The following is a 12996-nucleotide window of genomic DNA, read 5'->3' as shown; positions in this document are numbered from 1 at the left end:
GGAAATTCTAGAAGTTGCCCACTCAACCTCCTGGAGGATTTGTGCTGGGAAATGTGACAGGAGTTTATTGGGTACTAACTCCTTCCTCTTGTGTAGATTTCCAGAACATCTAAGGCCGTCCTCCCCCCAAACCTTTTGCAAGCTTCCTGCATGCCAAGCTAAACCACTTCCTGTGATCAACATGCCCCCCACTCTATGTCTTCCCACAGAGCCTTTACTGCTCCAACCACACATGGCCTTGCTCGGCCCAGCGCATCCCCTCCCTCCCCGGGGGGTAGCTGGAAAGGGAGAAAGCAGCCTCTCTATACTTACTAAAGTGACAAGTATTCAGAACCAGAGGCAACTCCTTGGATGAAAGCAACACATGGAAAGAGAAAGGGAGACATTGTGGAGACAAACACGCCAAACACAATGGGGCAGAATGAGACAATGGCAAAGAGGAAGGGAGAGACAGAGAGAGACACACACACATACACTAGCACAACTCCTCCTCCCACCTAAAGGAGCCACACAGAGCAGGACTTTCTAAGGTCACAGGTCCAACCCCAAGAGGAGGGAAATGCAGAGTTCCTGGCCAATGGCCTCCCCAATCTTTCCTTCTTTGGATGGGCAATGGCCATCAGAAAAAGTCTCCATCTTTTATTGCCAGTTCTAATTCAGTCTGAGTAAGGAATTAGTTTTCAAAATTTATTTTGAAGGACAAGATAACTGGGCAAATCGTTCTAGAAATCATGATGATTCCCGGATGTTTTGGCTGCAAAGGTGCCCCTACCTTCCGGAGCTTTGGAGGGAGACCTGGCAGGGCTCCTTGCCCCAGGCTTTGTGGGGCTCTGTTCAGGACTGACAGTGGATTCTTCAGGGGACATCACTTCCTCCTCTGGACCACTGTCCTTCTTTTCACCTGGGAGGAGATGGCAGAAGAGAAGAAGGAAGTGCAACTCAGACTGGAAACAAAGACAGTGGAGCAACAGTCGTTTCTCCCGTGTTTCTACCCACTAACTTTTTGGACACCCTAAAAATGTTCCCTGGTTTCTCTGAGCCGGTGGTGAGTTCAGCTGTCCCTTCCTGCGTTCATTGCAGTCCTTCAGGCTTCTGAAGCCTGCAGCCTCAGTAGCAATGACCGCCCCAGGACATTTACCGTCCAGACCCAGCTTCTTCCTTTCCACTTCTTTCTTGTACTCCTCCAGTTCCTGATCGGTTAGCTGGCTGAAGGGGTTGGGGGGCTCGGGCTCAAGAGAGGCCTCCATGCCGGAGTCATCCTTCATCTCTCCATCGGCCAAATGACTCTCGGTGGACTGCAACAATACAGAAGTCATGCATAACTATCCCCTGGCAGTTTTCATGCCACAACTCCCCACAACTGAGTTTGAAACCAACTTTCTAACAGCATCTGTGATGCATTCTTGTGGCTGGATGGTTGTGCACACACAATGATGAAAACAGCAATGCAGAGGAACCTTTATCCCTTTTGCACACGTGCCATGACACGGCCTGTGCATGTGAAAGACCTGAGGGCTGCAAGGTACCCCTGCAACACTCTTTTTGCCATTCATCCGAAAGCAGCAAGCGCCTTGAGCCCCACCTTCCCTCGCTTTGACCAATTTCAAATTCTGAAAGTTGGCAGGGAACTTTATGAGCCACCCCACATTTCTGCCTGCCCTACTGCCCCATGGGGAAGGAGTCAAAACCCATTTCTTCCCATCTAATAGGTTGCTGGCACATGGCCCTCCACACTGGCAGTTGGCTGATGCTCCCTGGAAACTTTGAAAAAAAGGGGCGTTGTTATGCGGAAAAGACCCCCCCGTCATGGCATCCTTCTTTGTTGCTGTTAAAAATCCTCTGCCACTTGCAATGCTGGAAAGACAGCACAACAGCATATTTGCAGTGAGCTCTTCTCACAACAGCGCTAACCACAGTTGTATCTCTCCCTCTCCCTCCCTCTATGTGTGTGTGTGTGTGTGTGTGTTTATGTGTGTAATGACTGGATTCAGCACAGAGGTTGGGCAAGGCAAGTGTTCACAAATGAGGCCTGCTAAATTTTAAAAAAATAGTGAGTCTAATTACAAGGATGAAAATGGAGTTCAGCGCGAACAGCGCCAGGCCCGTCTTTTGGGAAATGAGGGGGCAGCAGACGGTGGAACAGGCCAACTCGCCACGGCCAACTCACTGTGGGACAATTTAACAATTCTATTTAATTATTTAAAATAAATTTTAAAAAATAATTTTTGTCATTCACATTTCATTCTGTCCCTCCTTTTGCATCCTTTAATGATTCTATTCCACTATTTCTTTAATATTAGTGCAACTCTTGTCACAGAGCCAGCAGAGGGAGTGGGAAGCAGGGGCTGAGAGGCCTGGGAAATGCCTCTCACACCTTCCAGCCTTGTCCGGCTGGTGTGAGGAAGATGTGTGGGGCAGGCTCCCCCTCTTGGACCCAGAGCCGAGGGCGGAGCTTCCCCTCCAGCTCGTCTAGGATGTTCGCTGCCTCTGCTCCCCACGGCTGGGGCTGAAGAGGGCTGTGAGGGAGCAGCACAGGCTGGGAGGAACCACCAAGCCCGGTGGCCCCAATGCCAGCGCCAGCTTGCGATGCCTACCGGGCTCCTGCTCTGCTCTGCGATCACGCTGGCCAGCAGCTGGGACTGGGGTCCGGCCGATTTCACCTCCTGGCGGTTCTGTTCTCGGATCTGCAGGGAGATAGATGAGCCCGTCATGGGGGAGAAGCTGAGCGGGAACAGCCCTTACTTGAAAAACCGCAAAACCGAACAGCGAATTCCAGGGCTGGAAGGGGCCTTGGAGAGCTGCCAGTCCAAAGCCCTGTCCGAAGCAGGAGACGTGCCTGACTGTGATGCCAAAATCGGGTGGCACATTTAGCTTGTCAATGTGTTTCATAAAGGCCGCCTCTCAGCAGGTAATGCTGGGCATGAGCTCAATGGGTTCCTTTGCTCTACTTGTCAGGAGCTCAGAAAGGCTGGTTGGTTCTTCCTCCCACAGAGCCACCAAAGTCACGTGGACCCCGAGAGCAATCAAGCCACCTGGTGGCCTTCATGACCGTGGGAGGGACGGGGCACAGACCTCACCTCTATAACACCAGCAATTGACCTGCCCCTTCCCCCAGTCTCTCCTCTTTCCAGGAAGCCCTGAGTGGAGCTGAAGCCAGCCGGCTCCGGAGCAGAGACCCCAGGAAGGGCCCTTTCAGACAGCAACCGGAGGAGCCAAACCTTCATGTACCTTGTTCCTCATTTCCAGGACTTCTTGAGGGTCTGTATAGAGAGGCACAAATTGGTTGGGGTTTTCAATTCGGATTGGCATGCCACTGCTGGATTTCTCCACGTCGTCCGCTTTCATCCACTAGACGGTGTGGGGAAAACAAAACAAAGGCTGGCTGAAGAAAGGCGAAGGGCCTCCCTGGAGCAGCCGTGAGATTCCACTTAGGAGCCCGGAGTTTGGAGAGCAAGCCAGTTGAGTCAGCTTTTGCCTTCGTCCTACGAAGGAGCCGACCCAGCAACCCTCAGTGGCTGCCTCTGCTCTGCTCCCCAGGAAAGGGAGGGCGGTGGAGCTTGAGAAGGAAGGGAAGGGGGCACCTGGCTTCCTTTAGCCACCCAGACAATGCTCAGGGCTGCTTAATGTGGTCAGGCAACTAGCACAGTGTGGAGATCAGGTCAAAGCTAATCCGAAACACAACTTTTGCTAAATGTTTTGAAAAAAAGGCAGGTTCTGTGACTGCATTTGTAATTGCAGTAGGAGAATGCCACCTTTTCGTTTGCATAGTTTAGTCAAGGCAGGAACTGCCAGCCAATCTTTCTATCCAGCTTCTCTGGTCCCCGGGGGGTGGGGAGGCCTCCTCCTCTGTAGCCCCCATGGAGCAGCCTCTGACTCTCCTGTGTCTGAATTCTCACTCACTCACTCACAGACTTCTTCCCCACAGCCAATTGCTGCCATGCTGGAAGCTCTATCATCACTGCTGGCTTTTTGCCTTCCTGGTTCCCACATTCCTGGGTATTTTGCCAATCTGCTCTGCTGCACCGCTCCTAAATCTACTCATGCAAGGAGAACCAACAGTCCGGCTGCCCCCAATTTCTACAGTCACCAACAGGATGGTTGTCCTTCCTCGGCTATCCTTCCCTGCTTTGTGCACAGGGCAAGAAGGTGCCCACTCTCTTCTAACCGTGGCTTTGGTTCTCTGGCCGCTGGTGCCGCCTTGGCTGTCCTCAGCCACCTTCACGCGCAGGTAGGTGTTGGGCGTGTTCAGCCAGCGGGTCTTTTCTTTCTGTTGTTTCTGGGCGTGTTGCCGGAGGGTGGAGATGGGCCCTGCCTCCTCCTCGAAGACGAAGGCGGTGACGGTGGCTGGGATCTCCACCTCACTCTTGTGCTTCGTCTTCTCCTGGACAAATGGGTAACGGTAAGCATAGCCAGTCCGGTAGCCCTGGGAGGGGGAAAGAAGAAACTGCACATTGCTGCTCCTACCAACAGCCTGCCTGCCTTCCGCACATCTGCCTGGGATCCAGCTCTTGCAAATTCTAGCATCTGGAATGGGACTCAAAACCCTGAAGTGCCTCGTTTTGTAAACATTCTTGGGTTTGGATTCTACACATACACACCTGTGTGTTTGAATGTGCGTGCGACATTTCCGAAAACATAACTTTATGACCAATGCCCACATTTAGCACCTCTGCAGTGTCCCTCAGTCATATGATCACCATTACAGTCAGTATGCATTGTCCTGTTGCCAGCACAAGCATGTTCCTTTCTATGTCTATTTCCCATTGTGTGCTTGCTTACTCTCTTGTAATCCCTTCCTTTCCTTTCCAAATGTAAATACAAACATTCATTTCCTTCTTATTAATGATCCCAGCACCAGGGTTGCATTCCAAAACCCAGGGGAATGGAGGAAAAGGAAAGCACACTTGCAGGAATGTGATTTCCTATTTAGCAACTGATTTGTTTAATGGTAGAGCTGCAGGTCCCAATTAAAGCCACTGAATGAGGACTACCTACACCTATTTTGACCTATTTTGTCTTGCAAAACTCTTTCAATTCTGAAAAGAAAAAGGGCTCTGAAACTTCATAGAGATCCTGGAAGACCACACAGAGCCTTGAAGTGAAGACAGCAACAATCTACCAAGGGTGCTCCATGTAGAGATTGTGTGTTTAACGTGGTCCCTCAATGGCTCAGCTCTTTTTTTTAAGGAGTCCATGTCTGATGGGCCAGGAGAAGCACTGCAAAACCCGCCTGCTCAAGCTTGCCTCTTTCCCTCCAAGGACCCACTTTGGTTTACAAATATCTACCTGGAGGAAAGCCAATTTTATGACAAGGTCAGGGGACATATTGTGGGGAGCTTCTCCACTCGCAAACCTACTAGATTGTCCAGCATCCTCATTAGTGCTTCAAATTCATGCTCTCCCAGGCGGCTCTTCTGCATGGGCCCAAAGGTGCTGCCAGCCCATCGGACCAGACCCACATCGTGAGGCCTTTGTTTCTCCCCCTCCAGGAGGATGAGATGCTCAGGTCCACCAGCGCTAGACAAGGCAGCAACCTGGAGGAGGCAGGTGACAAAAGAGACGTTGAGAGGCTATTATTAATTAAACCACTGTTCAACCGGCACCAGATAGATTTCTTATTTGAGATAGTTTGAAGTTATGTGTGGGAGGGAGGGAGGGAGGGAGGGAGGGAGGGAGGGAGGAAGGAAGGAAGGAAGGAGGGAAGGAAGGACAATCCTGTCATGTATGACAAGGGAAATCCACGCTTGAGCAAGGTGACTTGATTCTAGGGGAATTGCAAGTTATCATCAAGATAAAAATGTCACCAAAAACAGCATATTAGGAAAACGTTTCTCACAACTAATTGACACAAATCTACCCTCTCCTCAATAGTGTTTTTACATGCTAAGGAGAAGGGAGAGAGGAAGAAAAAAATTCCATGGAGGAATATTATTTTTGCAGGCATCTCCTTCTGGATGGGAGATTTCCTTCTGTGACGCAAAGCAAGGCAGAAGGCAGGCGCCTTGTTTTGTGGTTCTGGAGCTCACCTGGACTTCACAGGCCGCCTGCAGATGGAAGACCTTGTAGAACGCCTCTTCCACGGTGTCTCCCAGGGTCACGAGGCCATGATTCCGGAGGACTAAAACCTGCCCAAAGAAACAGCAAGACTCAGGTTCTGATATAAACAGCTAAAGAACACGAAATCTTTATCTGCGCTGTGAGTTCTCCTCGATTCCAAGCCTCCCTCGTGTTCTAATGCAAGGAAGTATAAATCCCAGTTTGGGCAGAGATTTAGTTGAAATCCAAGATTACATCAGAACTCAAACCACACCTCCCAGGCCTAACCTTGCAGGTGGGTCCAAGGCATTTCTGCAACTCAATTCTGTCTGCCTCTCCCTCCATTTCACCATTGAAGTCAAAATACACCATGTCACCTGCCAGCAGCGCATCGTGGGAAATTGGCAAGAGACCTTGCTTCATTGCGGAGACCTGTGAAGGAAGGAAAGGAAAGATTTCCCTGTTTTAGCTACGCATAAAAACCTCTCTACGTGCTCTGAAGGCATTTCCAGTTCAAACAGAAAACTATCTAGAATGAAATTGTCATCCTTGTTTTACGTTATAATATTCTGCAAGATGCAAGCAGAACCGTTGATCAAACTGACATGGAGTTGTAAACCCTCCATACCTGGAGGGCAGCTAACTAAGAAAAGCCAGCCTACAGACATGGGCCAGCGAGGGATGCCTCCTTTCCTAAGCACACCATGACGGCTTCATGTTGGAAGGAGAGCAAAAGCAAGTGGCCTTCAAGTCCCCTCAACATCCCACTCTTGAAGGCTCCTTTCCAGAGGGCTTCTCCTCGCTTCCGGATTCTCAACCTGTCTCCCTTCCGGGTTCCTTGCTTGGTGACGTCACAGGTGCTCCGGTTACTCCTTTCCCTGTGGAGGCTGCGTAGGGCACCCCCTGCAAAGCATTTCTAGGCCAGCTCTGGGGCGACATCAACGTCTAGCTTCGCATGCTGGATTACCTCTGGTTTGCTTAACATTTGCCAACTATCCCAGCTCACTCAACCCGCACAAAACAGAGGTACGGTGTAACATAATGCATGACAATGCTTTGACACAACTGTGAGAGTGGCATCCAGAGGGCTGGAGGAGTCCAGAGGTGAATGGAAATGGGATGGGGGGGGGGAAGGCATCTCTGAGAAGATGCCTGCCTCGTCCATCCATCAACCTGAAGCTCTGTTTGCCATATCTCAGCATTCTGCTAGATAGATGGACACCCGTCCTGTCCCCCATCCCCGCCCTTACTGCGGTTGTGGCTGGTGTGTGCAGATGGATGATGCATCTCACATCAGGCCGAGCCGCATAGATGGCCGAGTGCAGGCTGAATCCTTGGGGGTCCACTGGAAAGCTGGTGCTGCCTTGCTCCACCACCTTCCCCAGAATGTTCACTTTAATCTGTGAAGGAAAAGGGGAGGGGTGGGACATCCAATGAGAAGATGGGCACCTGCCTCGGCTGACATCTCCAGAGAAGCTTTCTTCCATCAGTGGGGAAGGGAAGCAGTGATGTCTAAGGTGGGGAGAAGATCCCGGGATCCTAAACTCTTCTCAAGCTTACAGAAAAACCAGCCCGTGGCCTCTCTGGATGTGCCACCCCTCTGGGCTTGCTGGCCTTCAACAATTTTTGGTGTACCCAGCATGTGTCTCCATGCAAAGCGGAGCTCCTCTACTTCAGCAGAGGCTACCCCTGCACCTCTGGGTCTGCCCGCTCCCTCTCAGTTAGAGATACGACTGCAGAAAAATGCCCCCTTAGGCCCCCTCCTCATGGCTCCTCTGTAGGAAGATGATGCCTCTTCTTGCCTCAGCAGGCAAGTCCCTTTCCATTATTTTCTCTGTGTTTTATTTTAACTTTCTTATATCCCACCCAGCTCCCAGGATTGGCGGAGGCTCTGCTCATGGAGTTTATATACGGTTGCAAAGCTCCAACCTGCCGTCGCAGGAACAGAGTTCGACCCAAGAGTTTTGCATTCTCACCAAGCTGGATGCTGTAACTTCATGACAGGAAAGGCCTTCGGGACAAACCAGGAAATGTTCCTGTTCTTTGCTGACTCTCAGCTGTGAAAGGAAGGAAGAGTTAATTTCTCCTTCATTCATTCATTGGTTAAGAACATAAGCAGCGCCCTGCTGGATGGGATCCCTGGACCGTTTTGTCCAGCAGTTCTGACACTGGCCGGCCAATCGCCAAAGGAAGCCCACCAATCTCCCCGCAGACAGCTTTGGAGGCAACTCCCCTGCCCTCAAGGCTAAAAGCCATTAATCCCCAGAACTTCCAGGAATTGGTTATTCCAAGAGATTTGTGCATTCAATTTGCATACTGCAGAACTAATGAAGATTCAACACAATTCACAATCCAATAAAAACATGCCATCAATTAATCATAATTAATCAATTATGTCCACGTAACATAATTAAAATCAAAACTGTAAATAAGGGAGGGGAAGAAGAAGTAAAAATTATTGTTATTCAAACAGACTCTGGTAACCTCATGACTACTGCAACACACTCTACATGGAGGTGCCCTTGAAGACTGTCTGGAAGCCACAGTTGGTTCAAAATAAATAAATAAATAAATAAATAAAATGGAGCAGCCGGGACATGAATGGGCACTTCTCCTTATGCCCAGGTGGTTTGAAGGGCTGCCCGTCTCCAACGGTCTCTGCCTTTCTAGCATGACTGGGTCGAGTGGATGCTTCTGGCTTTGCCAGCCCTCCCAGTTAAAGCCAACAGGATTCTACTTTATTTAAGGCTGCATAAGCAGAATCTTGCAAGTCTGAAAGTACAAACCTTCCACTCGCCACTTTGAACAGCCTGAGCCATGAGGGAAGAGTCCTCTCCCAGTTGCTTTTGATGACGGTTAAGTGACTGCAGGCTTCTGCCCCTCTAGCCTGATAGCAATAGCACTTAGACTTAGATACCGCTTCACAGTGCTTTACAGCCCTCTCTAAGCGGTATATAAGAGTCAGCCTCTTGCCCCCAACAATCCTACCTCAAGGGTATCAAAGGAAAGTATCAAATAAGCAGCCAACAGCAGCTCAGTCACTGGCTGGTCTGTAGCTCAAACATGATTCTCCACGCTCTGCCCAAAGACTCATGAAGGATCCCCAACAAATTATCTGTTCATTCCACTGCAGTGGTTAGAAGGCAGTTTTGCAGGCTAATTCTGCTGACTGCCAATTGCCAGAAGTTCGGCAGTTCGAATCTCACCAGGCTCAAGGTTGACTTGGCCTTCCATCCTTCGGAGGTCGGTAAAATGAGGACCCAGATTGCAGAGGATCTTAGGCCCTTCTAAAAGACAATTGCTTCCTTTAAGCCTAAAGTGCAATCTCGTTAAAAAAAGTTACTGAAAGAAACCCAGCTGTATTTCTGCCTGTAACAAAGGCTGGCCAGGAGAGAGGAGGACGGCATGACTCACCGTGACTGTGGTGCCACTGAGCTGTGCCCAGCCATAAAGGTCCAGCAGTCGATAGACACTGCCAACTTTGCAGCGCATGAGCCGCTCCCCTTTGGCCAGGGACACAGAATCCGTGCTATGGAGGTCATTGATGGGGGTCACCGTGGAAAGGTCTGCAAAAGAAAACCAGGGATAGAGTTGCCAGAAAATGGAGCTGAGCAGCATGAGGAGGTTTTGGGGCTGGACCACTAACTCAGTGGGCTTCTTCCTCCATTGTCGCTAAGGAAATGCACCCTTCTTTCTCTCCTGTGCTTGCTTCAAAGTTTAGAACAGAGATGCAACCAATCCTTTTGCAGATGCTTGCAAAATGCAGGCTGTTCAGAGAGCATATGCAGTGGTTTAACATTTTTTCCTTTTGTCGAAGATAAATTTTCAAACAGTCTATTTCTTTATAGCGTAAGGAAACATTTCTCAATCTTGGCAACTTTTAAGATGTGTGGACTTCCAACTCCCAGAATTCCCTGGTGAGCACACCAGCTTCTGCCACATAACCCGATTAGCAGTGTGCATCTGGCAAAGAAGGCGACTGCAGCAGGAGAGGCTGCCACTTACAGCACAAGCCAGTAGAGGGTTGTGTAGCACAGAGTGGGGACCCCTGTTGACTGATGGCATCACTGCACCCCACAATCTACTAGACCTTCAAAGAATAGACAGCCACCAAGGGGGGAGGGGGTTGTCAGCCCTGTACATCCCTCTGTACAGGACTGGAGGCCCAGGGGAGATCTGGGTATAAAATCCAGGAATTAGCGAAATTAAACTCTAGGAAGAGCAACCCAGCCGTAGACATCCACACAAGCCATTCTCAAGAAAGTGGGCAGGGGAGGCCAGGTGGGGGAATGGCATGGAGCTCAGCCAACGTCGGGGGAAAGGGTGGCGGAGGAGGGGGAGGGGGGAGAGGAGGAGGAGGAGGACTACTTGCTCAGAAACTTGACCCAGAGACCCTGGATGGGAGACCAACGTACTCAAGGGCGACGGAGGAAAGACGGAGGGAGCCGTGGTGGCCATCAGCTCGGCTATCTGCTGAAGGGCCCAGATGTTGGAGTTGTTTCCTTTCTTCATCTGCTCTTGGATGAGACTCTCCAGCTCCTCCCTAAAAGACTGAACACACCACAGAATAACTCTCCAGGTAGCCCAAAGGGCAGCTACAATTCAGATGCATTTGTCATGTGGACCTTTGAAAATCAGGCAGAGAAACTCTGAGATGCTCCCCTGTGATAGGAAGAGGCCTTTCCTGAACAGAAGAGCTCAAGACTAAACACTGAAATTCCATGTAACTGAAGTCTGTCAGTGCTAGGCTGAATTGTGACAGTGGCTTCCTTTTCAAGTACAGCTGTCAGAATGTTTGCCTTTTTAAGATGCCACAGTGCACTTTTAGGGTCCCCCACAGCCTCGAGAAGAAACGCCCCTCACATTCTCTCTAGGACCACAAGCTTTCTTGGTCTGGCTGATGTTGCAAGGAAGGCAGAAAACCATCCTGTTCTTATTGTTAAACAATCCTCTCTCTCTCTCTCTCTCTCCCTCCCCCCCCCGTGTGTGTGTGTGTGTGTGTGTGTGTGTGTGTGTGTGTCCCAGTGAAGGCCTTTACTGTGCAATCACTGTGCCTCGAGCATGGAATTTTATGGGGATCCAAAAACATCCTTCTCCACTAGAACTCTCCTCCCAAATTTCATGACTTATCTCTTATTTTCCATAAAAATCTTATAAGGAGGAAAACGCATTTTGTTTGGTAACTTCAGGAATCTTCCATCTGGAAACAGGACTGGGATGAAAATCTTACTACAGGCCTTCTGGAGATCTACCAACAAGCCCTGCTCTACACCCCCTGCAGTTCCTCTCTTCCACAGCACCCACCGTCAGTTCCCTGGGCCAAGCACAAGGTTGGCAGTCCTGCCCAGCAGCTTATCCAAAGTCCGCACCCAAAAGCTCCCCACAACCATCAGGAATCCTGTGACAGATCACTGGAAGAAAACCCCAAGGAAGTAGGGCAAAGCCCTGTGAGCTGCACCAGCCAAGAAGGGCCAAGGAAGAGGAAGAGCAGTTATTTCCACCTCCCTCCCTCCCTCCCCTTCTCTTCTCTGCTTCCTGCTGGACCACCTTAGCTGAGGCCCTGGAAGTTACCATTAGCCCAGAGCAAGAGAAGAGAGCCAAGTACGAAGCTCTGGAAACCAGCTGTGCCTCTGGCCCAAAGAGCTGAGCGAGGACTCGGGGTTCCCTCAGCTTCCCCCCTGGGCCCAGGCAATTTAGCCCAGGAGGGTGACGGGCGTCTCTTCTGCTCCCTCCTTCACTGCTCCTGACCCCAGTGCAGAGGCGTGGGGATTCAGCCTGAAGAGGGACCTTCGGATCCTAACTTTGAGCAGGTCACACAGCCCTCCAGGAAGGGTCGCTAATCCCACCATGCGAAGGTCCTCTGCCCTCGCTTTAACCCTCCACCCGCAGCTGGCGACCCCTCTGAGGGGATCTACTCACGGGGCTCTGCAGAATCATGCTGACTCTTTTCTTCTGCTCCATCAGGTTGAAGTCTTGGCGCAGGTCCGCAGCCATGTTCCTGATGCGCAGGTACTCGGGGTCGTCTTCTGAGAATCGGTCAAAGTAATGTTGACTCTGAGCAGGGAGAGAGGAGACCTCCTCGGGGATGGTTTCGTCACTCATTTTTAAACGGATGGTCAACTTTGGGGAGCTGCAAGGAAGCACCAAAAGCCACATTTCAGGGGTGGAGCAGACTATCCAGGCATACTACTGACAAGTAGACCTCTACAGAAGACCTCTTCAGATCTGGAGCTCAATCCTCAACTTTGCCTTGGGTGCCACATTTACCAAACCAATTCCCGGAGTGCGAGCTGTATCCATCGGTAAAAAGTTTTGGTAGCTGGAAAAGAACTCATTTCCAATAAAACCAGGATTTATTTGTTTAGGGAAAAGTACTTTCCAGTCTAGAAATACAGGAATCCTGTATTTCTCAATTTACAACGGTTCATTTACTGAGCTTTCAAAGTTGCAGCAGCACTGGAAAACGTGACTTATGACCACTTCCCCCACTTATGACCATTGCAACATCCCCAGGGTCAGATGATCAAAATTCCGATCTTTGGAACTGTCTTGATATTTATGACGGTCCCAGGATTACGTGATCACCTTTTGTGATCTTCTGACAAGCAACGGGGAAGCCAGATTCATTTAGCAACAGTATCACTCACTTAACAACTGCAGTGACTCACCTAACAACTGTAACAAGAAAGGTCATAAAATGGGGCAAAATTCATTTAAATGTCTCATGTAACAACACGCCATACATTTTGGGCTCAATTCTCCCTGCCCCTCCAGGACAGAACTGCTTCTGCTGCCTCCCACTCTCTAAAGATGGAGGCATTGTGCCTGTTGCCTAGTTACCCAGATGTACCAACCAATGTAAAAATAAAGACTGGTATTAAAGTAAGTTGGAAGCTAGAAAAGACTTCCTTCCAGCCAAGGAGAATCTGCTGCGTCCTAAATTTATTGAATGTCTTTCTG

At 50.0% G+C, this 12996-nt stretch overlaps 1 protein-coding gene across 1 annotated transcript in view; it reads right to left on the bottom strand.

The window, feature by feature from the left end:
• Positions 1-12996, bottom strand: part of ADD2 (adducin 2) — a 35123-nt gene that overhangs the window by 8517 nt on the left and 13610 nt on the right. The window contains exons 2-14 of the mRNA XM_034430649.3: positions 11956-12166; positions 10452-10587; positions 9451-9602; positions 8013-8093; positions 7287-7436; positions 6325-6468; positions 6027-6125; positions 5358-5534; positions 4166-4423; positions 3229-3348; positions 2595-2684; positions 1139-1295; positions 773-901 (exon numbers count right to left, since the gene is read on the bottom strand). Of these exons, the coding sequence (XP_034286540.1) occupies positions 773-901; positions 1139-1295; positions 2595-2684; positions 3229-3348; positions 4166-4423; positions 5358-5534; positions 6027-6125; positions 6325-6468; positions 7287-7436; positions 8013-8093; positions 9451-9602; positions 10452-10587; positions 11956-12138 (1876 nt within the window). The 5' untranslated portion in view covers positions 12139-12166. The remainder of the gene's footprint in view (positions 1-772; positions 902-1138; positions 1296-2594; positions 2685-3228; positions 3349-4165; positions 4424-5357; positions 5535-6026; positions 6126-6324; positions 6469-7286; positions 7437-8012; positions 8094-9450; positions 9603-10451; positions 10588-11955; positions 12167-12996) is intronic.

This window comes from Pantherophis guttatus, chromosome 9, assembly GCF_059756535.1.
Source record: "Pantherophis guttatus breed Tessera chromosome 9, ASM5975653v1, whole genome shotgun sequence".
Classification (NCBI taxonomy): Eukaryota; Metazoa; Chordata; class Lepidosauria; order Squamata; family Colubridae; genus Pantherophis; species Pantherophis guttatus.
Note: the sequence above shows the minus strand (reverse complement) of the source record. Positions and strands in the feature narration are given on the sequence as shown.